General features: G+C 41.6%; 2 protein-coding genes across 9 annotated transcripts in view; one reads left to right on the top strand and one right to left on the bottom strand.

Moving 5' to 3' along the window:
- Positions 1–6,351, bottom strand: part of MICU3 (mitochondrial calcium uptake family member 3) — a 57,867-nt gene extending 51,516 nt beyond the window's left edge. For all 8 annotated transcript variants that reach the window (XM_080390259.1, XM_080390257.1, XM_080390263.1 and 5 more), the window contains exon 1: positions 5,974–6,351. In XM_080390259.1, coding sequence (XP_080246385.1) covers positions 5,974–6,255 — 282 coding nt within the window. In that variant the 5' untranslated portion in view covers positions 6,256–6,351. The remainder of the gene's footprint in view (positions 1–5,973) is intronic.
- Positions 6,352–6,519: 168 nt separating this feature from the next.
- Positions 6,520–21,213, top strand: FGF20 (fibroblast growth factor 20). Its single transcript, XM_080392766.1, has 3 exons — positions 6,520–13,026; positions 15,271–15,374; positions 16,637–21,213. Exons 1-3 carry the CDS (start codon positions 12,735–12,737, stop codon positions 16,880–16,882), a joined length of 642 nt encoding a protein of 213 aa, XP_080248892.1. The 5' UTR covers positions 6,520–12,734; the 3' UTR covers positions 16,883–21,213.
- Positions 21,214–27,737: the final 6,524 nt, after the last annotated feature.

The raw sequence follows: 27,737 nt of genomic DNA, 5'->3' as shown, positions 1-27,737 counted from the left end.
AAAAGGTAAACCCTCCTTTTTCTTCAGCTGGCTGGTAAGCAGCGTCCTCAGGATGATGACAGTGAGGAACTTCAGATGCCATCAGCCAAAGAGCAATCCATCTTCCTACATTTGGAATTGACCTATGACACGAAATGCACAACGCTTGTGAAAAAAAGGTTAGTTGCAAGTGGTTCTTGTAAAAATAATGCTTTATTTGTCTCTTGGAATGGCATTCCTCTTTGAGCAGGCAGGAGAATCTCCTCCCCAGGGGAGTTTGCCTTACTTTTTGGAGTTAAAAGTCTTGATTTTCATTTCACAGAGATGGAAATACATGATGTAATCCACTTAGAAATGTGCTGCTACAAATAAACTTGACCTTTCGAGTATTTTCACAAAGAGGGAGTTTGACAGTACCGCTGAGGTACTAGGAAAAAAACCTCTGGAAACATTCGAAGCATACAGCTTCCTTCTCCTGAAAATGACTGTGCCTTCAGAAAAACATGATAAAGTACATATTCTGGGTCTGTCTCTCCCTGACCCCCTTTTAATTCCAAATTCACCTCTAAAGGAAGTGATCCTCAGAGTATTTTATAAAAATAAAGAGACTCAGTGCTCACTACCTTTATACAATGACAATAGGATTAGAGAAGAGATCACTTTGGAGTGCAAAGAGGCATCATTAGTATTTCCAAGATCATTTTAATATGCTTTACAAATGACACTGGAATTTTGGAAGGAACATGGAAGCAAGGAACTAGAGGACAAGTATTAATTCCTCTAAGGAATTCTGACAGTGGATTATGTTTTTCTAAAACTGTTATATTTTGCTGCAAAAATACGATACACAGATGTTCCGGCAAGGTAAAATCTCCACAATCAGTATGTTGGAGCACAACTCTTCTTGGGTCAATACTGCTCTGAGCTGTCAGTACAGAGAATCTGTATCAAAATAACAGTGCTTTCAAACAGTTTGCTGCTCTGCATAAGCATCTCCTAAAGGAGCTGCTAGAAGAGTGCTCCCAGTCTTCACCAAAACCTTCAGACAAAAACTCAGCAGCTCTGAGTGCAGAATTTTACTTTGGTTCTGAAATGTTATGTGGCAGCAACGCTAGTCAGGACTGGGGATCATTCTCAGAAAGCCTCTTGGGAAAAGGGAATCCTGTAGGGAGCTTAGTTTCCTGCTGCTTCTGTAACAAATCTTACTCTCTATGAGAACACCTCCAATGATATGCTTGGTCAAGCACACATTTTTTAGTACTGACCACGTGAGATCTATCTGTTCAGAAAGTTTGCCACACCACTGACCTCATGTTGGTGACACATATCATAGCTTGACTTTTAACAAAGCACTTCTTAGTCACCTGTACATAAATTCACGAATTTGCTGCTCATCAGGTTTCACATTGTAGGAGTTTCACAGAACAGGGAGAAACACCTGCAGACCACTCTGACACTTGTTTCTCAGAGACTCATAGTTTTTTTTTCTGTTACTCTCAATGATGTACCTCATTTCTTAACTGGCCAAGAATGGGAAAGTGTCCCCTCAACATATGTGCGATCATCAGTGTTAGTCCTGGAATCTAAAACTTATTTGTTCTACAAATACTAGAGCATCAGTAAATACCAGATGACAGCAGTAGGACAAAGCAACTAATTACCAAGGTGTATATTATAAACTTATTCTTAAGCATTCCATCACCACTGCCAAGCATTATTTGAACTCAGTGATAGAATCTGAAGAAAAGTAACCTGTAGGGGTACTAACTGGAACCAGCACAACTCTCAAGATACTTTCACAGGTCATATGAACATTATCTGGAAGCAGGTGACCTGCAAGAAGAAAGTTGTTCTGTGAAAGTCAAGATGTAAGCTGGTTTAAACTCCCTGCCCACCTGCCTCCCGGTTTTTGTTTGGGTTGTTTTTGTTGTTTTTTTTTTTGGGGGGGTTAGCGTTTAGGTGGATCAGAAACCTATTCTGTTGTCTGCTGGAGCTGCCTGGATGAAACAAGGCCATTCCACTTATTACACTTTTATGAAAATTCATCTCAAGAAATAAGAAAGACATAGGAATTCAAGACTAGATATGTCTACTGGTTTTGGCTGGGATAGTTAACTTTCTTCACAGTAGCTGGTATGGTGCCAAGTTATGGATTTGTGACAAAACCAGTGTTGATAATTCAGGGATGTTTTCGTCACTGCTGAGCAGTGTTTACACAGTGTCAAGGCCTTTTCTGCTCCTTGCACCACCCCACAGCAAGCAGGCTGGGGCTGTGCAAGAAACTGGGAGGGAAAACAGCCGAGACATCTGGCTCCAGCTGGCCAGAGATATCCCATACCATATGGCATCATGCTCAGCAATAAAAAGCTGGTGGGGGACGGGACATTCAGAGAGTTAAGGTGTCTGTCTTCCAAAGTAACTGTTATGCGTGCTGGAGCCCTGCTTTCCTGGAGATGGCTGAACACCTGCCTGCCCATGGGAAGAAGTGAATTAATTCCTTGGTTTGCTTTGCTTGTGTGTGCGGCTTTTGCTTCACCTATTAAACCTGTCATTATCTCAACCCAGGAGTTTTCTCACTTTTGCCCTTCCACTTCTCCCCCCCATCTCCCTCTGGAGGTTAAGTGAGCGGCGGTGTGGGGCTGTGTGGTGGCTGCTGGCCAGGGTTAAACCCCAACAATAAGGATGAGACAGGCACAGCTATATTGAATAGTCTTGAACACTGACTATCTGAATACTTTGCCGTGTGATACTGTTTTCAGTTAAAAACTTACTACACATTAACCATTAAAAATTTAATTCTCCATTGTCCATTAATGTTTCAGGATGGATTTGTTAATGGAACCAAAAACTATGGGAGAAGATACATTTTGTTTTGCCCACATTAGAACATCGTAAAAAGAATCTCCAGCAATTCCACATTTTAAAGGAAAAGATTTCAGGTTTTGCAAGGGCTGGTCGCTTCAGTGTCAGGACTGGGGTTTTTTTAGTGGTTGTTCTGTTAAGAAGTAAGTTACGAGCCTACAGAAACCCTCACCCAGAAATATTCATTTATTATTAATTATTTATTATAATTATATATATATTATATATAATATATATATTCTATATATTATATATATATTATATAATTATTAATTAACATTAATATCATGTTAGCTAGGTCCTCCTGCAAAATTTCAACCTGCAAAATTTCAACTTGGTCATTTCTGGTAAGAGCCCCAGGGGTGATGCAAGAAACATTCAGTGTAACTGCTTCTACCAGCTGCTGTAGATCTCTAGAGCAAGACACAGAGTGCAGAGACACCACACCACCTGCTCCTTGCTTCTGATGATCCAAGTAAATAGCATCAGGGAAAAGTGTCCTGCTGAAGGCAAGATTAAGGAAGAAGCACGCAAATGGAACTATTAGGATGAAGTAGAAAAGTTTGGATTGGATGGAAGGGAAAAAAAAAAAAAAGATGTTGCATGATTTGCCTTGATAGAATGAAAAGCAGACTGAGACTGGATATGAAATGGGGAGCTAGGGAAATAGGAAAGCAGGGGAAAGACAAACCTAGAAAGCCCCAGAAAACAGTGTCAGACTCTGTGCATCAAGAATAAAGGAGAAACATCTCTGGCTACTCCTTGACCTTCCAAAAGCAGCTGGAGAGGGTCCCAAGATACTTGAGCCTCATCATTCTTTGCTGGTCAGTACATGACAGAATCATAAAAACCTCCTAGCAAAACATGCATCACATTTCCATCAAATTAATCTATACAGAAACTGCAGGTTACCATTCTCCAGCCACTACTCCTAAACACACTCTGCAGCAGATCAAGAGCTCCACCCTTGATCCTAGTAACACTGACACTTAAATGACTTTCCATGAAAGACTTTTTTACTTCAAATGTTAATACGTTTTTTAAACTGTTAAACACTACTAAGGTTGCAAGCTCAGCACTTATAATTGAGAATTGAGTTATTGTCACTCAGGCAAAATCAATTCAGCTTTCTAATAAAGGATGTTACAACACAATACCGTTGCCGAATACCATTAATACCATTCAATGCAATTTGAAAACAGCATTTGCATTCTTTTTTTCCCCTAGAAGACACCTCTGGAGGTGTTTTAGAAACCTGTAATGAAAGAGTTCGTGGTCACCACAAGTCTAGAGGGCGATCACAAATGAAGTACTGATCACCGATGGAGTTCATGGTCAAACTACTATGGTAGCTCAGCCGCTAGATCCGGCATTAAACTATGGTCTTTCCCCATTGCCACACAAGCCTTTCTGCAGCATGACAGTCAATAATAAAAAAAGCACAGGATCCCACCACCTCAGACCAAAAATTCCAGTTATTCGACCTCCATTTTGGGGGGTACTTCAACTGAAAAGGTATTTTTTTCAGGAATGCTGAGCACTCAGATCTGCTATTTGGAAATATACTATTTATATAATATATAAATATATATTTCATAGTATATATACTACAAAAATATTTGAAAATAATTATTAATAATAATTAATTTTTCAAACTTTCTGCTATGCAAATGGGAAACTGAATTAATTACAGCCCTTTTCCACATTGTAGCATGGTGTTTGTCTTTAAAAAACTGCCAGAATATACATAGAAGATATATTTTATACATTTTTTTATTTTACATTGATTCAAATATAACCTTAATTCTGACTTCACAACCCCAATGCTTTTATAGCAATGTGTGTGAAAATTGATTAATTACACATCACACTAAAATTCTTGACTTTTCAAAGGTGCAGCAACCATATTTCCCCCAAAGGAAGAGTGAAGATTAAGACTGGCTAAGTAAAACAATGCAAAGTTCTGTCAAATCAAAACAGTATGAAAAGCTGAAAGAGGTCCTCTGTGCCATAGTACCACACGCAAGACAACAAGTACATGAATAATGAAAAATACCTGGCTCAACTTCCTTTCATAAAGGATGCTGCCCACAGAATCTGCCTTTTGGCTCACAACCCTGGGCAAAAGGGCTAACAACGTCCACACTTAAGCCCAAGGACTCCACTGTAAAAATGCAGAACCTCTTCCCAAACAGATTGTAAGACAAATTTGATGTATAGAAAGCAGGACATTTGCACCACCGATTTCCAATCTTAGCAGATGTCATACTGACAAAGCACCTAATCACTGCTCTTGACGTTTTTAAAAATACCTAATTTTTTAATGAAAAAACATCTATCACTACCATACATTATATCAGGCACAGTGCAGGACTGTCTCCCCACCAAAGGAAACTTCATTTTCCAGGTTCATGTCAACTGTTTTTTGTTACCCATGGCTAGTCAACCAACGTTATCGCTGACCCTGTCCAACTGAAGCATTACTTACTTGCACCGAGTGCTATCACTTCTTATGAAGCTCTGCATAACCTTTCACTCCACAGAAAATTTTGTATTACAAAGGTAATTGCCCTAAATATGAAAAAGATGAACACAGGTTTTGCACTATCAACTGTGGTTCCATTTGCAAAATATTATTTTCTATTAAAGAAAAAGAAGGGCTTGAACAGGCCAGCTCCAGAGGCGACCAGCAGCGCAGCGGCACACGCAGGGTGCACATCCCGAGGCGCAGCGCCAGTGCTGCCGCCGGCCACCGCGCTGCAGTGACAGCTCTGGGCTCCCGACGGAGGCCGGGTTACAGCCCCTGCCTCTGCCCTCATCCGCCGCGGGCCCTGCTCGGCCGCCCGCCTCGCCTCCCGGCCCGGGGCCGGCTCCACGCAGGGTCACCTCTGCGACACTGCCCGAGCAGCGGCTCCGCCGCCGCCTCGCACGGACGTTTCCACAGCGAAAGGGCGGGAAGCGACGTTGCCCCATGCCCGCCGGCTGCGGCCGGTGCCCCAGGCAGCTGACGGCGCCCGGCGCGGCCCCGGCACCCCGAGCGGCCCCGCCGGGCGCGGCACGGAGCGAGGCCGCGGCGAGCGGCCGAGGCCGCCGGGCCGCCAGGCGGGAGGGGCGCGGCGCGCACACACCTACCGTCTCCTTGGCAGCGGCCGCCACGGGGATGGAGAGCAGCGCCCGGGCCCCGCCCGGCTCGGCGGCTGCCGGCTCCCGGGAGGCCTCCCGCCGCCGCTCGGACAGCCGGTACCCCACGTACCCGGCGAGAGCCCCCCCCGCCGCCCAGCCCAGCTCCCGCCGCCAGCGCCTCAGCCCCGCCGCCCCGGCCCCGCCGCCGGCCCAGAGCCGCCGCGCCGGCTGCGCAGCGGGCGCGGGGCCCAAGCGGCGGCGCCACCGCAGCAGGGCGCGCAAGGCGGCCATGACCGCCGCTCCGCCCCAGCGACCGGCGGACGGAGCCCCCGGCGCGCCGGCAGAAGCCTCGCGAGAAGCGGGGAAGGGGTGGGGAAGCCCGAGGCCCCCCGCAGTCCCCGCCCCGCGCCACCTGCCCCGCCGCGCCGCTCAGCAGCCCGGCCCGCCGCACCGCGCCGCGCCGCGCCTCCCGGCTGCGGGCACCGGCTGCGGGCGTGGTTGCGGCGAGCGGCGCCCCCGGCGCTCGGGGCAGGCGGCAGCAGGCCGCGGGCCGTTTCCAGCCTGCGCGGGCCGCAGCCGCGTTAGCGGGGGTGCGAGGTGCTCAGCCCGAGCCTGGAGAACGGGCGCGGGCGGGAGTGGGGGCGGCAGGAGCCGAAGTGCCGGGGGGGCGATGTGTGGAAACCGCCGCGAGTGCGGCCGCAGCTTGTGCGTGGCCTGGCTGCGGCTGGGCGTGCAGGCCGGGTGCTGCCTGTGGTCAGAACGGGCACCGGGGCCTGACCCAGCTCCCCGCGGCCTCACCCCCGCGAGCGTGCCCGCACGGCCCGGCAGTGTTGCTTGGCAGAAACCTGGAATCACTGGCTTCAGCAAAGCAAGAGCTTCCAGCCGTACCTCATTTGCCTGGTATCCCTGAAGGCTGGAGGTGGCTGTGGCGTCAAGATTGTTCAGTGGTTTACTGCCAAGGCTTTATTAAAAGCATCCAGTGATGCTAGTTATCTTTGTTACAATGAGAATTGCTGTGACTCCATTGTCCTGTAAAACCTAGTAATGTCCCAGCCTGTTTCCAAAGCCTTGGAAACTCCTGGTGCGTACCCGATACACAGCTGGAACTACATGCCCGAGGACTGTTTCAGTTAAAAGGAAATTAAACAGCAATGCCTGGAATACTAACATTTGGCATATTAAATCCTCGATTTTAAAATGCATTGGAAGCTGGCTAATAGTCTGGGAAGTTTTTCTATAATTTTTTGGACTGTACTGTAAAGTGTCCTTTGGTGTACCTGTGGGTGGCAGTTATCCTCACAATAAACAGTTTCTAGAAACTAAATGTGAAACAGGGAGCTAAACGATGTACCAACAGAGAGTAATGCTGTAGCCTGGAAACTTCTGCCTTCTCCAGGCCCATCTGGCCTCTCTCTCCAATACCTCTCCCTGTGCCTCAGGTTCTCAGAAATGGGGCATTCTCCTGGTCCCTATTTCAAGGGTATTTTCTGTTCATTTCAAAGTGACACCAGACTACGGTATCTCCTACCCTTTCATACTCTTTGTGTTATGAGGTCTTCTCATCAGGAAATGAGACACTTGCCATGTCAGCAGCCTCTCTGATAAATATTCTCGGCTGCAGGCAGCCTCCCTAGCATAACCAAGCACTAGTTAAAGATGAGCACATTCGTTTTGTCCCTGCCTGATGCTGATGGGTGACAGGCCTTGTCATGCATTTCACGTTAGGATGTTCTCCATGGTACAACCTGTGTCGCTGCCTACGCCACCTGTGTTACCTTGAAACTTCATAAACTGCATGCAATTTCAAGTCACAGCAAACTTTATGGCACTTTTTGCACTGGTCAAGTGCAGCCTCAGTCTTTGTCTTTTCTACATAAATATGTTATTCCAAAGTTTCAGCCAGTTTTACTTCCCCTTGCCTACTCCCCCCCCCCCCCAAAAAAAAAAAAAAAACTTTGATGTTTTTTTATATTATTATGAACAAGATTTCAGAAAATACACAAACTACAACTCGTTTCAATAAGTTCAAGACACTCTCATGCATTTTCCATTTCTAAGAAACATTGCAGTGGTTATGATACTGTATCAAGGGAGAATTGTGGCTGTGTTTGTCAATATGATGGATCATGCAACTGTAAGCATGGCTGAGGTTGAATTACCTCAGAGCTATGTCTGGAAAGGCAGGTATCTGGGGTGGATGGTAGTTACTGCATTTTTGTCAATGTTTTAGAATACCATACGCCAATTCACCCCTCAAGTAATTCCCTTGACTTCATTATTCCCATTTGTTAAAAACTAACACTTTTTTTTGTTAATTTTGTAATGTCTCCTGCTTTATGTTTCCCAAGAAAAAGTCTTTGTGTCCAAATCTGGGCTACATTTCTGTACTAAATTATAAAAGGCCGATGTAAAGGCCAATATTTAGGTGTCAAGACGGTAATAGTTTCAGGTGCTTAGCATGAATGAAACTCAAGTTATTTCTCCTGCAGTTACATGACTAAGCATCCAGTCTGGAAAACTTCGTAGAATGTGGGTCTTGGATCTTTTCAGTTCTAGCTGCCTCATTAGGAGACACCATTCACCAATACAATTAACTTTTAAAAATGTCCAGTTTTTCCATTTGACTGGAAAAGAAACCACTTGTGGTCAATGTAGTGTCCCAAAATAAACCTGTTTGCCGGATGACTCATCAATCACCTAAACCGTAGACATGAACCATGAGTTATCTCCCTGTTCACATTGTTTCCCTGAAATCAGTTAGCTGCATTTTAATGACTTTTCAATAACACCTTTAGGTTAATCTTTTTTTCACTTCAAAACATCCAATACACATCTGTAACTACTTATACTTGGGTATGTTAGTCAGAACTTCCCTGGTGAGGTGTTTGCTTAGGAACAAGAGCAGTTTATTTGTGCAGCAAGTCAAAACCCTTAAGCTGTCTGCACATCTTATGTGCACAGATTCAGAAACCATGTAATTAAAATAAATCAAGGTGGTTTAAATCCAATGATTCACTTACAGACTAATCTAAAAGCTGCCAAATGAGGCATTTGAGTGTTGATAAAAGTGGAAAAGATACATTCTCACTGCATGTAACTGGATGTGAATGTGTGCTTGCTACCTAACTTCTCTGTCCCATTCTGCTTTTACAGGAGTTATCCGTGCATGTCCACAAAAACACGGACAATAAAATCATGAATCTTAAAAAGCCCTATGAATTTCTGTCATCCTTTAAAGAAACAAAACAAAAAATGAAGGTGCAAGAAATGTAGAACTTCTTTTTCATAGGAAAAACATTGTTTTCATCATTACTTTACCCTCATCTGACTTTTTGTAAACAGGTAGATATATTTATATATACATGTATGTATACATGCATACATACCTGTAACTGTATCAGTTCAGAAGCAGCTCTGAGTGCGTTTAAAGTCTGTATGTATTACATTTAAAGGGCTTTAGACAATCAGATTATGACCCAATTTGTACATAGAACCTTGAAAATGATTCTGTCCTTTTCTTCCTAGTAAATCCTGCAGAAGAATACACCTTACTTCACTCAGATGTACCGTGCTCTGAAAGGTTCTCACTGTAACTTCTGCATGTTCTGCTCATCTTGTTGAAACCGTATTTTCTTGCTCAAATCTAGGAAGAATCTGGAACTGACCATGATACACAGTTATCTCCAGCTGGACATATTCCTTTATGCTCAGTTTCTGTTCCACCCGTGTCAGCTTTCTCATGTATTCATGAACTCCCTCTTCATTCTCCTAGCCAATATTTTATTATATCATTGAAAATTTTATGGCTGGCACAGCACAGTTGTGAGTTCTAAAATTTAGAAAGGTGCAATAAATTGCAGGACATAAAGTTTCACATAAATGAACAGCTTTTTTTTATTTAACCAACCTGATAGGTATATAGATCGATCTTTCTGTCTGTGTATACACATATATACCTATACATATATATACACACACACACACACACAATTTATCAATGATTTCAGCCCGCTGCTTTCTCCACTCCCTTGGTAGCCACCAGGTTTTGCCTATGATAATATGATATTCTTAGGAAATATACAGCAATTATACTGTCTATAAAAGCCCTGACTCCTTGCTATGGAAATAAAAATTCCACCACATATGTATTTGTTCAACGACGCTGAAAATGCAGTGTCTAGGAAGTATACATAGAGTGGATTAGATTGCACTGTATACTTTAAGTTGAATTATGTACTCTTGTAAAAAAACTCTTCAAAATTATTTAACTTCCCATGGTATAGTCTCAGAAAGTGAAAAAAAAAATATCTTTAGTGTTATCTTTTCCTGTCACATGACTAGTGCAAACACCAAAAAAAATCTTATCTTTTTGTTTCTTTTTTGGTACTTTATAAAACAGCACAACCGGTTTAGTGCCCAGACATTAAAGACTCCACTCGGAAAAGATCGATGTTATATATTCCACTCTACTTTAAATGTTTCCATTATATAACAGGAAAGATTTAGCCGTAAGTGTCGTCCAGTGTGTGATGGCTGAGGATTTTTATTTTAAAAAAACCCATGCTTCTCCACTGGAGACAGTGGTGCCATCTAACCAGAACAGCCCTCTACTCTTTGTAGGACTCAGAGAGTACTGCTTGGACCCAGCAGTGTTATCTGTACTGGAGCACCGTTAGGCTTAGGAAAATACACCTCCTCCATTTAGCTGCACCATCCCAGTGCATGTCCTGCAACTTAGCAGCTGTGATGAACAGCTTGATCTTGACCTGCCAGTCTTGTCAATAAAAATACTTGATGCGTGTTTCAAACATTTCAGGTACATTTGAGTAATCGGTGTGCAGGCTACTCGAGAAATAGGTGCCATATAGATTATTCAACTTTGATCTATTTCTTTGATTTAGCGTTGCAATTAAGTAGGTTCGGTTCAAAGAGAAAGCTCATTGGTTGATGTTTTACACTGATGTGATAATGTTTACACAGATGTGCTTTGAAATCTTGATTATGGTGGATTTTTGGGTCCCACCACATGACAGGCTCCTGTTATCTGAAAGGTAAAATAATATAACGATCTGTAACTGCCTTCAGAGCAGGTCTGCCTGTGCTCTCCTCAGGTGATTTATCTGATCATTGTATTTAGCACTAGTTTTTTCATTTTTAAATCCCTCCACAGTAAATCACTTGCTTTAAAGCAGCCTTTTTGTAATTCAGGTGCACACAGGGGCAGTACTTAGGACTGCAATGATGAAAAGGTGTAGCATTACCTGCTTTAAAGCACCTGCCAATTAATTAGCCCTATACTCTCCATGGCAAATAAAGCTAAGCAGTCAAATCCATTTGATCTCTCAGATTTAGACTGTGACTGAAAAGACCATGGAGCAAGACGGGAGAACTAATCTTTCATGATTCTCTGCAACTTTTTTGTTTAAATGAAACTTTAAACCACCAAGTGATTCTCTTGAACTTTTGAAAGAATTAACTATGAAAGATCCCTGCATTTTATACTCCAATACTGCGTTTTAATGCTGGCGAGGTACTGCATTGCCCATCTTGAAGGCTGAGATGGGTTGTGTCTTTTGAGCCCTAAAATCCATTGGCTGTTACAGAACAAGCAGTAAAGAAGGGAAAAGTCAAGCTCTTGGCTCCACGTGCCGTTGTTTTACCGGTGCTGATAATGAACACGTGTTCCACCAGCACGCTTGGATGCGTGAGCTGTTCCACTTTGGGGATGAAAAAACCACATATGCTCATCTGGAACAGAACGGCAAAGTCCTAAATGGATTCAAAACAGTGTAGAAAGACAAATGAGATCTTTCGGTAGGTGATTTTATTGCTAATTTGCAATGTTCACAGACCTTGGTTAAGGGCCCATTGCAAAACCGCAGAGAAGATGGATTAGATGAGCCATCTCTCAACCTTTCTTTCTTCTTCTCGGTGGGTTTTGAAAATATTTATCCCAAACCAGGAGCCTGCCCTTTATGTTTTTAAGACATCGTGTGGATACCCAAATGCTATAGATCGGTTTGATGTCAGGTTAATGATAAATTAAAAGAGAGGGAGACTTTGCAGAGGGGAAAACACCTCCCTGACTATGCCAATTTCTGTAGAAATCCCCCTCCTTGTAGCTGAGGCGATAAAAGGGAAGGGTAATGCATGTACATTTTATTAGCGTTTTAGAAACAGGGAGTAAAACTGTCAGATCTTTGGGTTTTTTTCTTTCATGTGTGTCTGGGCAGGTCTAACCCTCAGGTAACGCCCTTTCTCCCTCTCGCCTCCTGCCTCTCCTTGCACCTGTCCACGTAATGCCGCGGCAGCTCCCGCCCGGGCCCCGCTCCCGCCCCCACCCCGGCCCCGCCCCGCCCCGCCCCGCGCGGGGCTGCCCCGCCCCCCGCGCCCCTGGGTGACTGGCTGCGCGCGGCGGGGGCAGGGGGCGCGCCGGCAGCTCCCCACACCCCCCCCAGTCATCCCAGATCAGAGGAAGGTGCGAGGAGAGGGGGAGCCGGTTTACAATTTCAAACGCAGCCTCCCCGCAGAGGGCTTCATTAGCATATGTCAGCGGGACCGCCGTGTATATATATACACGCGCGGGGCGTATAACCACCACCCCGCCGCCTGGCTCACACTAGCTCGGCTCGGCTCGGCTCAGCACGGCTCGGCTCGGCCCTGCCGGCTCCCCATGCTTGGGGCCCCGCCGCGCACCCCCACATGCCCGCCGGGAGAGGCCGGCAGCCGCTCTCCGCCGCCGCGCCCTAGCCCGCTCGCCCCGCGCCCCCATGGCTCCGCTGGCCGAGGTGGGGGGCTTCCTGGGCGGCCTGGACGGCCTGGGGCAGCCGGTGGGCGCCCACTTCCTGCTGCCGCCCGCCGGGGAGCGCCCGGCGCTGCTCGGGGACCGCCGGGCCCCGGCGGAGCGGGCGGCCCGCGGCGGCGGGGCGGCGGCGGCGGCGGACCTGGCGCACTTGCAGGGCATCCTGCGGCGGCGGCAGCTGTACTGCCGCACCGGCTTCCACCTGCAGATCCTGCCCGACGGCACGGTGCGCGGCACCCGCCAGGACCACAGCCTCTTCGGTAGGCGGCGGCGCGCGACCGCGTGCGGGAGTGGCGGGGCTCCCCGCGCGCGCGCACCGGGCGGCGCGCGGCCCCGGTCGCGGATGGGGCGGGGCGGTGCGGGGCTGCCGGCGCAGGTGGCCGCGCTCGCAGTGCCGGCGGCGTTACCCCGCGGGGGCCGCTGCGGGGCGAGGTGCGGGCCGGGGGTGCGCCGGGCTGGGCTGGGGGCGGCGGCTGCCAGCGGTGCGTGTCCCCCGCCCGGTTCAGCGCGGAGGGGCGCACGGCAGAGCGGTGCGTGCCGTGTTCGCTGTCCGAGCTGGCAGTTCTTGAGTCTTTGCAGGGGAATACGGACGGTGGGCTCGGGCGTGCTGACCCTTGGGTCGCGCTGGCCCCCGCTCCCTTCGGAAAGCTGAAGCATTAGGCCCCTCTTCAAGAGCCTAAAATTCCGTTTTTCTCAAACAGTTAAAATGCTTCCCAGCCAAGTTTCTCTGCCGGTAAACCGAAAGGAGGTGAAGACCACCCCAAAGTGTAAATGTTTCCTGTGACACAGGAGTAAATCCTAAATAGTAGTTGTAGGAGCTGGATGTCTGAACAAACCTGCCCTTGTCAACTACATGTGTCTTCTTGTGTGTGGTGTGTTGGTTTAGCACTGTAAAAAGGCGGTTAAGGAGTTTCCTATCGTCCTCCCCATAGCCACAACAATCTGCCGGAATGGCTCTTAATTGCTTTTATAACACATGGATGTTTTCAGAAGTAAAGCAGCAGTAGTCAGACAGTTCTTCTCAGGGCGAAGATTTCCTACAGGGTGTAAACATGAAATAAATCTGCTTTAAAAGAAGGAAAAGTTAGCCTCAGATCAAACATTAACCGGGATTTTTAGAAATGTTCTTCCTTTATTCTACCACTATTCTCGGCAGGTTTGTCTGATGTGGTTGCTTTGTGGGTTGAATCACCTGCTTATTATAGTTTTGAAAAAGGGTGGCTTTGAAAATGATACCAGAAAGACAAAATACCTCCACCTCCTTTTATGGGACTTTGTGCTTTAGGAACTGGAAAACTAGGATGATTTACATGCAATAGGCGTTTTAATGTGTACTCTCTGTAAAGATTTTTTTTTTCTTTTTTTTGCTGCTTGGTAATAATAAATAAGAAACCTGCCAAAGCTCGATTAAAACTCAAAATATTTTAAATTATTGTAGAGCCCAGACAGTCCATCTGTTTGAGAGTGAAAAATGGTCCTGAATAAAAAAAAAAAGAGTAATCATAAATATAGCAAAAAGACAAAAAGTCATAATCAAAATCAAACACACTATTTAAAAGCACTTGCCTTAGATTCAGGTTTGTGGTTTTTTTTTTAACATGTTGTGGTTTTTCTGCTGCTCAGCAAAATCCTGCATATGATTCTAGAACAACTTCTTTTTGAGGCTTTGTTTATATTGTTAACAACTTCCAAAAAGCCAGTTCACACGTTCCCTTTCTTTCATGTTTTATATGTACTGTAATCTGTGCATATCAATTGGTTAAATATGTTGGCATATCCTTGCCAAATTCAGGCTTCAATTAGTGCCTCATCTCCTGAATACTTTATATTATTAATATATATTACATTTTTGGGGGGGCAAATGTAATATAAATAGTGCTATAATCCGAACATTAGCAAATAAACAGTATATTTCGTGCACATAAAAAGCCTGCATTGAAGATAGCAAGTTGTGTCAAGAGGTGTGGGCCCATATGCTAGATAAGATGTCTGGCAAATACTTTTTTTTTTTTTTTCCCCCCCCCCCCGTGGGTAGGTTCTGTTATATAAAATTCCCATCTGTACTTTGATTTCCATTCAAATGATATAATAATGGATGTGTTTTTTTAAAGATAATGCTGTAGAGAAGGTAAAGTGTGTTTTCAGGTGGTTCATACCTATCTTCCTATGTTTGAGTAGGCAGTTTAGCAAATAGTGTATAATCATTATAGATTCCAGCTGCATAGTACTGAAGGCTTTAGCCTCAGCGCTGAAGAAAATTCTTTCATATTCAGCATTATAAAAAAGTTTCTTAAATGGGGTAGGATTCTTGTTCCTAATGAGGTTTCTCAGACTGCTTTGCTGTGAATGTTATATACCTTTCCATATAGTATTTGACGTTTCAGAGAAACAAGGCCTCATTTATTATAATATGTAAATTTTTTACTTGTTTTCAACTGTGTTTTGGATACTATGTATTGTATGCTTACAAATTGAATTAAAGCAATTATTTTTTTCCCCCTTAGGTATCCTTGAATTCATCAGTGTGGCGGTGGGACTGGTCAGTATTAGAGGTGTGGACAGTGGCCTTTACCTTGGAATGAATGAGAAGGGAGAACTCTATGGCTCTGTAAGTACTACTCTCATGTCAGGTCACACATGTTGAGGTTTTGATTCACTTCTTAGTGCTATGCAAACCCCTCAAGCTGAGGTCACCTTAGCTTTCAAAACACTAACTACTTTTCCTGTTGAAGTGTATATTTGTAAAGTATATAGCAGTATAGCCTTTGATACTGAAGATTAATGGGAAAAGTTTCTCTGTCCTAGCTGAAGAGAACTGAAAAGAAATATTCCTCCTAAATTATGATGAAAATTGCTAAATTAAACCAGTTATTCAAACAACATTTAAGTTGCCTGCTATCTAATTTTCTTTTTGTCAATACTGAAATGTATCATAGTGCATACTCTAGCATTAAAAACATTGAATGCAACTGAAAAACGTTAAAAGGATAGTTATGGAACAAATAAACAACAATTAATATAGTACTCTGGCTTTATGTATAGCCTAATGCTCCTTTACAGATCGGCAAGTGGTACTTCCAGGTACCAGCTTCTTACCATACAAACATTCTTTCAAATGCTGGGAAAAAAAGAGGGTAATACCATCTGTCATGGTTAGGTACCACAGTTAATTGAAAAACCTGAATGGTGCAAGAGTGCTGGAAGTATCTGTAAATCCCGACTAAAATATTTTGAGTTTAAGAATGAAAATAAGATTGTACTCATTACATTTGATCTGTATCTGGTGAAAAACTTCAACTGTAAAATATGACTATAAAAATGTAATCTTTGATTTTTCCAATACTATCGGAGTTATAACAATCTTAGGCTGTTCTTTCAAGTCTTAAAACATCTTGAGATAAAATATTCTCTCTCCAGTTCCTTTGGTTGTGGTTAGTCCTGTTTGAAATATTTACAAAGAAGTGATGAACGCCACAAAGAAGACATGGAGATGTCTTTGTGGGCTGTTACATCGCACCTGAGTCCCTCTACCAAATCTCACTTCTAGAATGCCAGATACCCCAAGACAGACCTCTACGTAATATAGTTTCTGTAGGTCAAGTGAATTTTGGTTAAACCATAAATAATGCATTTCTAGAGGAAGTTACCTAATTTGTCTTTAAATCCAAAATTATATATGTACAGGTCTAATTTAAAAAAAAAAACACCAAGTAGGATTGCAAACTTGGTGTCAGGTCTTGGTTTGATTTGTTGAAGTTAAATGAACAGTAAGGCCACAAAAAGCCTAAAACATCTTGTTTATTTTAATCATATTTTTAAAGTGTGTGTTCAGATATCTAGCAACAGCTGAAGTTATTTTTCTTTCTGTAGGAGAAACTGACTTCTGAATGCATCTTCAGGGAACAATTTGAGGAAAACTGGTACAACACTTACTCATCCAATGTGTACAAACATGGAGATTCGGGGCGGCGATACTTCGTAGCACTTAACAAAGATGGTACTCCCAGAGATGGGGCAAGGTCCAAAAGACACCAGAAATTTACACATTTCTTGCCCAGGCCTGTGGATCCTGAAAGAGTTCCAGAACTGTACAAAGATGTGTTAGGATACAGCTGAGGAAGGAGGCAACTTGTGAAAAAAAACTCATATTGGAGCTGTTGCCCCTGCTTTCATGGCAATACCAGCACGCAGAACCTGCAGAGATCTAGGATGGTGGTTTGGAAGAAGGTGCTTTGTGGTAGGCAAGCCTCTTGTTTTGTGACCTTTGGATTTAGGAGACTAAGCCTTAAAGCTGAAAGTGGACCAGCCTCCTTCAAACTTGCTGAACTGTTTGGTAGCCAGTAACCAAAGGGAAGTTGGAGTGTGACTTTAACAGACTCCTGGCAATTTTGTCTGGATTAGCTATGGTCCATAAATTAGCAAAGAGCTACCTGCGTTATGTGGATGAGACAACATCTGGAAGAAATAGAAACAAATGGACTGTAAAAATAGTAAGAAATCCTGAGAACTGTGTATGAAGTTTTAGTGGCTCCACTTCAGTGATGGACCTTAGATGTCGATGCATCGTAGTCAGAGCTGGAACTTGTCTTCAGGATGGACCTATTTATACGTCTCCAGATAGCATATATTTATTTTATATATTTATTTATTGAAGAGTTTATTTTTTACTGGGATATGAAGAGAATACAAGCCCCTAACCCCAATGAGAAATCATTTACAGTGCCAATATTTGCTCTCAGTAGTGTTATGATAAAGAAATGACATTATGTTGCAATGGATCCAAAACCTGAACATTCATGTTTCATTGTTTATCAGTTACAGATAAGGCTATACCTTATGCACATACCATTGCCTTGTGACCATTCTTTCCAAAATAAGGATATTTGATTTCTTTTTTTGACCTATGAGAGTGCCTTACAGATCTGTATTGAATTCAAATGCACATTTAAAAAGGGAATTAAAAATTATTTCACTTTGAGTTTACTGTCATTTTTAAATTGAATCTTTTAGCACATTGTGTAATATTTCAAACCTGCAACAATTGTGAAGAGTGTATTGTAGTTACCTTGAAAGAAAAGGTAGTATTAGCTCTTGAAATCTTGATTCAAATCACAACATGCCTGATATTTTGTTTTGGTTTTTTTTGCCAAATGGTTCCTACTGTCTCTACTAACACACAAATGACTATTCTCTGTATTACTTTAAATTTTCATGTAGGATTCTCATCACTGTAAAAATATTGACAGGGAATAGAATTAAAATATCTTCTAAAGGGAAACGGTATCAGTAAGGTCTTTCTGATGCTGTGGAATGAAAAGCTTCTGAGTGAAGGTTGTTTCTCCACTGAGCACAGAGGAGCCAAAGGAGACTACTTTATCTTATTTCCTCCTTTAGGGGATTATATCAGCATAAGTGTTTCTGTGCAGACTCTCAGGACAAAGATGAACTATGTCTCTATGCCAGTTACAGCTATACAACAACTAATTGACTTTACACTAATTTAGTTGAGGACTGTTGGTTATGAAGCACAAACTCATCTGCATATTGACTAATGGGGAAGTCTTTGGTGTCTCTAAGAATACTAAGGGTTAAGGACAGACCTATATGAATTAGACCTAAACCTGCTGAAGCTTGCTTTCAGTTGGTGGCCACCTCCATGGGAAGGTCAGTCCAGGAGAAGGACTGCAGGAAAGGCAGTCCAGGAGAGGGCAGCAATATTTATGCTGTACCAGAGGTGGTCTCATGTTTTGGGTGCCAATGGGCTTTAGCTCAAGATAACTACATTGAATTTACTTTTGTGGAAACACACATGATTCAAATACTGCATGTGCATCATTTATATCAAATAAAGGTATTAACAACAAGCATTTTCCGGTATATAATGCACTTGCTAGAGCCATGGCTGTGATGGACTGTGAACAAAATAATTTTACTTTCTGTTGAATAGAATTTGAATACAGGCACACAAAAAGGTTTTCCAGTGCTTTGTGCTAGGAATATGTAACTGACTAAGGTTAAAGGCTTTATTAAAATTTTCTGGAAAGCAGGCAGTGGAAGATCTACAATGCCCTGAATACAGTTTAGTAAAATAATGTTGTAATGCACTTCAACTTAACATAAAATAATGATTTTTGTGGGTGACACTGAGTCCCATTAGTAATAGATCAATAACTGAAGACAAAAGTGTATGTTTTAACAGAAATTTTTTTTCCTCTGCATGTTAAAAAGTAATTTATTTCACATTGGTTGTGTAAATAACCAGTGACTGCTGCTCAGGACATTAATTCCCATGCACTTCTGGCACACTCAGTGTTTAAATCATACCAATAAGAGCTCTCTCTCTTTGGATTAGCAGTTTACTGTTAATCCAGCTACCTTAGAAGTACTTTGAAGATGGTAAGGGCTGTAATCATCCTTGTATGTCTTTTTCCACAGATATGCTACAGTCCAGAATGGTAACTAAGGATAGCTTTAAGTGGTGAAAAATCAGCTGAAACTTCTGGATCCTAACACCTAGCCAACATATAGATGAAGAAGAGTGATATATGCTTGTCATTTTCTTGCCCCATTCCCATTTTAGATATGTGCCAATAGTCCTTGAACAAAGTGTAATGGTGCAGGTACCAGTGGTGATGAACGACTGTAAAAAAACCCCAGAGCATTGAAAAGCTGTCACAGCCTCCTTTTTTAGTTCTGGAATATTGCCCCTGAAGAAAGATACCGTGTTTTCCTATCTCATTTTGCATGCAGCATTTATTTGTTCTTTGTTACATTCTATCCGTCATGGTCTTCAGATAATGTTAATGTTTTCCTAGTTTGAAAATGGCAGATGCAAAAGCAAAAGCAACACCTCAAAACAGCTATTTTCTTATGGCATTAGACTAATAGCTTTAGTTGTCAGTGGCTGAGGGTTTTTTTGTGTGATTTTCATTCCTGCCTTAGAAAGCTCAACTGGACAGACAGGGAGAGACTGGTTCTCTTTAACCAGTAGAATTAATGATCTAGTTTACTACCTGTTACATTTTGCATAACCCTATCAATCCGAAAGCTGTGGGCTGCTCTAACATCATGAAGAGGGTAATCTGAAGGAGACGACACTTGTTCAAGGTTCAGAGGAAATCTCTGAAGGCAGAGAAAACCTCACATCTTGAAATAAATCCCTGCATGACTGGCTGCCCTGTTTATGCCTTTATTCCTGGGAAGGAGAACCATTCAAGGTAGTTATGTGGTTTGTATAGCAGGTGCAGCTCCACTTTCTGCTTCTCACTGATTCTCCTAGTAGCTCTAACACTTGGCCCTTTGATCTCAGAGCTGGCTGGAAATTGAGTGCTCCATGCCAGTTCTGTACTTCTTCACATACTTTGTTTTCTGCTGCTCTCTTTTCCAAGTTGTGTCAGAAATAATATACTAGGCATACAGGAGATTTTCTGAAATCCAGGAGTAACCTTGACTTCTGAGCACATATGGAGTGAAATTGTTATTTTATTAATTTTTGTGCTCTTGGTCAGAATGCAAAGGTAGAATTTTTAAGAGTCTTCTGTGGAAGTCTTCCAGCTGTAATAGTTGCAGGATATAGGAGAAACCAAGTGCCTCTGAAAACGAATATTTTTTTATTAAACAAGCTGATATAATCAGAAGAAAGTGGACAGCTAGTCCAAAAGGCACAGTCCTTAAATTGGTGTGAACTGTTTGTGTTTCCGTGGAGCAGTTTTGTCCTGTCTATATGTTCCTGTTTTCTGTCCCAAGTTTATTGATGTTATCTTTCATGCTCAGGTATGACAGCCAGCTTCACTGCTTCTATCTGAAAGTTCAAATCCCTGCTATGGCCATGCACTCTGCTAGCATGCCACGGTGCGCAGAATTCACTTTCTGACATGTGAGAGTCATTTAACAAGTAGATTTTACTATTAGCTTTCATTTCCAGCTGTTTTAATTCCTTGATGTGCTTTGTTAACTCGTTTTTGTCATAGCCATCCAATCTTACTTCAGTAACTTTGTGAAGTTTTACTTAAACGTATGTCTTTACCAGCAGCTCTGGGTGTGGTTATTGTTTTTTTTTTTTTTTTTCTTCAGTATATGTAATCACACTAGTACCACTGTACGATGGCTCTAGTTATACTACTGCAAACAATGAGGTTTGCCTTATTCCTTTCCTGTACAGCAAAGAACTAAACAGAGGTAAGGAAGTTTTATACACCATGAATGCATCTTCCCTGTTGCCTTAATGCACTGGACCAAGCCTGTGTCATAAATAAATACTGAGAACACTGTGGTAAGTTTCTCTGGTTTGGCTCATCTTCCTCCATACTGCGTGGAGATGCTATCAGGAAGTAGGCCTTTTGGAAATCTCTGCATTTGCTCCTTTTGCTTTTCATGCGATAAAACCCGACTTCACTGCTGTTAATTTCTCTGCAATTATTTGGATACTCAAGTTACATGAACATGACAATGGCTGCATAAGATCAGACAGTACCGCATCTCCACTTCATGGGGAAGAAAGTAAGAATAATACAGGCATATATTCTGGGCATTCACTGTAGAACCTTGACTAGGATTAGGACCTGAAGTCAATTCTCCCTCTGTGTCATTCCTTGTATGAGGCAGAAAAGAGAAGTAAACATTTCACAACACTGAACATGACAGTGGCATTCTACGCTTCCTGGATATCTGCATCAACCTGCACTTTTTCAGACATTTATCTTAAAATAATTTCCTTTGCAGTAGTATATTCAGCTGTTGTGGTAAAATCATTGCTGTCAGTGTACTTGGTGCCAGTGTACATCTGGATGTACATGTGCTCATCTTAGTGCAAGGCAATAAATATATTGCTAGAGAGAAGGAGAACATTCTGAAGTTGTCGTGTACCATCAAAATGTTAATCAGGAAAGTCTGGTTTATGGCATTAGTTTTAATTAAGGTTTTGATACAAAGTTTTGCAGCACTTTTGACAATGCTGTACGGGTTCTTCACAGTCAGGGATTTGTGAGCAGAAAACCAGAAAGGTGTAAAAGCTTCTCAGGTGGAACATACTTAACCATGACATCTTTGCAAGTAAGTTGTGCGCAAATAGGAAGAAAAAAACAATCAAACAGGGAAGAGGTCAAAGAGTTACTTCTGTTGCCAGTTGGAGAGAGATTAAGTTTCAAACAGAAATTGCTTGGCAGCTTGTCAAAATAACTGTTTCATCTGCAACATGATCAGATGCTAGAACCATTTTGGAAGTTAAAGAAAAAGAGAAAATACTGAATTAAAGCAGTGGTGACAGTAGCTCTCTATTTTGAACATATCCAAAAAGCTATTCATATTGTTCTTATAGCAAATCTCTAGTAAATGCAATTCATAGGGAAAGGAGTAAGAATGTTAGAAAGGCAGTTTTTTGAAAGTGAGCTTAATAAAAGTCTTAGTGTGGTAAAGTCCTGGTTTATATATTTTGTCTAATTATGGGAAAATTGAATCATGCTTTATTCACACTTAAAATATCACAAACCACATAATAATACTTTGATGGATATCTTCAAGTCATGAGTGTTACTTGATTTATGAATAGAGCCCATGTTAAGTCACATTTGTCTCCCAAATGTCATCCTTATATATGCATATCTAAACTAGCATATATTTATGAAAGATGCTTTTCAAATTAGTTACAAGTGTTTCCTTTGTTCCTGGCAATAAGAGTCTCAGTGGCTGACGGTTTCAGGAAACATGTTTGTCTCTTTATTATTCATGAAAGATCTTCCATCCATCTCTAATTCCAGTGGCTATAAGGTGTCATAGACATGAACACAGGTCTCAAGGCGGGTAGATTTGCCTGGGGGTGGTTTCATCTGTACATGGCTGAGATATCAGAAGGTGGTGATAGGCAATTATGCTTACACCTAAGAGTTTTTAGCAGCTCACCCTTATTGTGCTGAAGCTTCTGGGTAGGAGCATGAAGTAATATTAACTACCCAGTCATTAATATCCTGATAATGCTAATTCTATGTCTTCTATTTTGTTGCAGCCAGAAAATACAATTTCCTTTTCTAGTAGAGGTATTGGTGGAAGCCAGTTGGCTGGAGGTTGGCATGAGCATGATGGAGGTGAAATGATAGGAAGGGGGATATTCTCAGGACTATTTGCAAACTGAGATGATTTTCACAATTAGTACAGAGCCTATGGATCAGGTGGGTTATCAGGTTTTGAACTCCAGTCAGAAACTATTTTTCCTTTCAGCTAGATGAAGATTGTGTCTTCACTGCCTAGATTTAGCAGCATTTTGGCTATCTACTCTTTCTTTTCTAAAAAGAAGCACAATCCGAAGACAGCGTGAAAAGTCAGAACTGCAATTTGCTGTTTGCTTTGTCTTTTCCTCTAGCTATTCAACTTTGGGACTATCTATTAAAATTTTTATATCTCAATTTTACCACCCATAAGGGGACAATATCTCTAATTAATCATTAAGCTGAACAAATGCAGTAAAGTCTTAAAGCACATGCAACTGCGAATTAGTCAAAAGATTTAACCTGCTGCAGAATGGGACTGTTAAAATGGTCTATACCTTTGGTAACTTTTAACACAAAGATATGGATGAATGCTTGTAGCCTACTGTGTTCTAGATATGATTTGGAGCATCTAGATATGATATAGATGTTTTGTTTTTTAAAATGTCAGATGGTAGCTTTTCCTGTTCAGGATCCTTGTCATGGTTCTACAACACTACATTGTGTTGCTGGCCCTCCAGTCAAACTTTCAGAACTGTAGATAAGAGGCATCTTTTTTTTTTTTTTTTTACAAGAACACTTTAGCTACCCTCTATAATTTAGTGTAGGGATCTGGATACTTGTTTGTTTTTTTTTTTTTTCTTATTGATCTTTTTCCAGCTAATCCACAAGAATCCCTACTCTTGCTATGGTCTTACTCATCTCTGATTAAACAAGACAGTAGATTTTTGATGTGAGAAGATTGCTTTGTCCAAATTTTCCTTAGTGAGATAGAATGCATTACTTAACTGTCACCAAATGGTCAGCAAATGCTCTTAATTCTATGCTGGACTAGAAACTAGAAACGGCTGAACACTAAAACCTAAACCCTGTGTGACATAGTACTTGTCACTCACACTTTCTCTTTTAAGTCATGGTGCCATGGGTATCTATTCCAAAATTTTAGAATCTCCTGAGGTGAGTTTTTTGCTTTGTGATTGCTGGACTCTGTAAGATGCGGTATGAAATTGTCTCACGTGACTAGAAATGTCTCATGGCTGTATTCAAGTAACATTGCAAACACCACATTGCATGTAATTTATTACTAAAAATTGGGTACAAGATACCCTCATTTGTGTAGAGGTTGTGGTTTTGTGGCTTATAACCTCAGTTAACTCCTCAAGTTTACTGTAATGAGAAGGTAAATTCTTTTATCTTGGAATGTGTCTGCTAATCTTAACTATGTAAAGTGTTCTCCATTCTGATGATGGTGCTAGAAAAAAAACCTGCATTAAGGAACACACAGATGTTTCTGTAGGTTTTCTTTGTGGCATATACATCTTGAAAAGCTCAATTTGTCTAATTCTAGGTTATTATCAGAGATTGCCTTAAGCCATTCTATCTGCTCTGTTGACAAATTTCATATGGTGAATCTGTATTTTCTTAATACTCTTACTTCCTCTCACCTCCTTTAGGTCACTCTTTAGGATGCATTTCTTATCCCTGAGCATCTCTGAGAACAGATCACTTGCAGCTCCTCAGTGCTTCTTCAAAGACTGTCGCAAGAGAGCAAAAATAAGGTACATCTCATAACCAGGTATTGCACAAGGTTTTTTGATATTTTGTTCCTGTTGCTTGGGGAGTTAGACTGTGTGTTCAGGGTCAAAAAACAAACCTACCTTGCTGTGTAGTGTACTACCCCTTGCTATCTTTACATATTTAGGCAGCCCATTGGCAGTGTTTTAAATGAAAAGGTGACAGATGATGAATAGCACTCTCATATGTTTTCATATTAAAAAAAGAAGTACTATTGTTTCAAAACAGCAAAACTCTTTTATCTCATGAAGAAACTTCAATAGTTCTGTGAAAGATTTGGTTGCTTAAAAAGTTGGTGAGTGTGCCCATATGTTTTCATATGATTCTTTTATGATGCTGGCCAGCAATGATGAAATTAGCATGTTTTGATCTGTATACAAGTTGTTCATAAAGAACTTGAAAGGAGTAGTTAGGAAAATCCAAGTGCTGAAACATTTAAGATATACTTTCTGGTCTCACTTTTGTGTGATTGTCAGCCAGGGACTATCATGATCAAGGTAGCTTGCCAATTGCCTGCCATAGATATAATATTTATTGCTGCAGTGGGGATTTCCTATCAGAGATCTGAAGACAGACTTTTATACATTGTTTCTCCTAGGTAACCTATTCAAATCAGCAGAAGAGATCTGATAGTAAAGGAGAAATTATCAAAAGACATATATTTTTGATCTTTGGGTTTATTTGAACTTCTTTTTTTGTTCACATTTCCCTTCACATAGCTGAAAAGAAGAGAAGTAAATTGGCTGGTGTTCTGCTTTTCTATATAAAATTCATAACTGTGTAATGATATTAAAATTAAGGTATTTTGCTACTGAATTATGAGGTGTAACATTTATTTTTCATGCTACCAGAAAGTAGATACAAACAGTTTAGCAGGAAGTTAATCTCTTTTAAGTCTGTTGAAAATATACGGGAATACTCAGCTAATCAAATCATAATTGGCTAGCATTTCTGCTTCTCTTTTCCTAAGACAGGATTAGACAGTGATCCAAAGCACTGAGAATGGCAGGATGGCGTTAACATATTATGAACAATTCCCAGTCCCATGTCCCTGACTCTTTGTGCAAGCTATGCTCTCCATGCAGTTGATTCCCTTCAAAAGTTGATGTCAGTCTATTCTTTTATTATTCATAGCCAGGCTCCTATCTTCCCTTCACAAGCCACATTCAGCTTCATGAGGAAATCAAGTCTTCCTAATTACCTGCACATTTTTAGAAACTATAGCCTGAACTCCTTGATCAACCAGTATCTCCTGCTGCATTGGAGAGAGCTGAGCTTCTCTGATGAAGGCTATGCCACAGATGCTTGTATTGTTTAGTGTTTGCTGTCAGAAGCAACTCTGGATTTTGAACAGCTGCCCCTCCTCTTACAAAGAGGCATCTCTTACCGCTCCCAAAGAAAGCATTGCCTTGCCTCCTGAGACATGCCAAATCCCTCACCCAGCGTGGCTACCTTAGCCTGCAGCACTAGCACCCGTGTGTTTCTGTGCGAAGAGGTGCAGCTGAGACTAATGAAGGAGCAAGACTAGGAAGCGTAGATAAGTGCCTTAGTGCAAGCAGTGCACTGAGGGATGTGAGTAGCAGCAAAAGAGTGTGCACAGGGAGGGGAGGCAAGAGCTGTCTGAGATCAAACTGCTTTGCTCACATTTAGCCCTTGGTTATATAGCTGGGAAGCAGGATCAGAAACTGTCTGGTCTGATGCAAATCTCCTTGGCTGTCTTTCCTTAAAAGGCAGATGAACTTTTTCCTTTTAAAAACATTCAGCAGAATAACACATCACTTTCCATTTACTCTGAACTATGGCAAATTAAGACTCTTGTGGTACAGGTTTTTATGTCCCTGCATTCTGTATTTTATTTACTAGCCAGATAGTCAAGCAAGGATGATTACTGGCAAACATAGTGGTGTTTTTCTCACACTCTAGAAACTGCACAGGGAGCATGAATTTATTTGATAGCAAATGCTGATCAAACTACGGTTTTATGGTAACACATTTTTTGTCACCAATGACTGATACAAAAATCTAAAGACTTTGGACTGCCTATTCTGTCCTGGTCCGACACATTCACTCATACATGAAACATGCCATTAGAGTTAAGTGCTCATATTCACCTCTGTAGTTTTTCATGACTACAATTTACGCTTAAAATTTCCTAAATTCTTTTGATGGCTCTGCAGCACATTAATGTTTTTCTAGTATTTTTTTTAAAAAAATCATGTTCCAAGAAATATTTTTTTTTCATTTGAAACATCAATATATTAGTAAACATGAAAGTAAGAATATTATGTTTCAAATCTGACCTAATATCTGATTGTGTCCAATGAGAAGAGAAATTTTGCCAGAAGGTATTTCAACACGAAGGCATGACGGGACATGTACTGCAGAGCCATTAGTGCATGCTTCAGCTTCACTGGGAACTCCAGCCATGTATGATGCATCTTAACGAACTCAAGACCCATGATCTGCAATATCTTTTTGCTATAATAATAACAATCATCATCATCGTCATCATCATCATCATCATCATCATGGATTTAATTTTTAAAGACCTCAGTTTAAAAGTTACATTTCTGCTTGCTAGGTTAAAGCTGTCATGGAAAAAACCCCACAGTTCCTATCTAGCCATTTAGATGGGAAAACAGGGAAAGACTGGAAAATAATATTATTTTCATATATTATCATTAAGATAACTGCTTTCTTCTTTTGCCTGTGTTCTTTCCTTCTATTTTTAGTAGACTTGTGTCATCTCATCACATTATGTGTAGTCTTCTTGCTTCCAAGGGACCAATGACCATTTCAATTTGTTGCTTTCCTATTTCCCAGAACTGAGTAACTTGCTGATAAAGTGAAACAGGAAATTAAATTAAGAGAATCTTATATTCCTAATGAAGTTTGAAAAGTAGGGGGCAAATAATCATGCTGTTTTAAATATAGCAAGAACAAAGACAGGGCACCAAAGAGACATTTTTATCACAGCACAAACTTGTGGCCAAATCTGTGATATGCTTATAATGGTGTACAGCACTGGCAATTAAAAAAAAAAAAAAAAAAAAGAGGAAAACATGTTAATTTCACACAGATGGGAATATCCAATCAGTTTGATAGGCTGCAAAAGTAGCAGCTAGCCTGGAGTAGGGATTTGCAACACACCCGTTGTAATTCTGTACCCTTGGAACTCCACCTTTCACAGAAATGCT

The sequence above is a fragment of the Falco punctatus genome (genome assembly GCF_963210335.1).
Source record: "Falco punctatus genome assembly, chromosome: 1".
NCBI classification, from domain to species: domain Eukaryota; kingdom Metazoa; phylum Chordata; class Aves; order Falconiformes; family Falconidae; genus Falco; species Falco punctatus.
The sequence above is the reverse complement of the archived record's forward strand: the minus strand, read 5'-3'. Positions and strand labels throughout refer to the sequence as shown.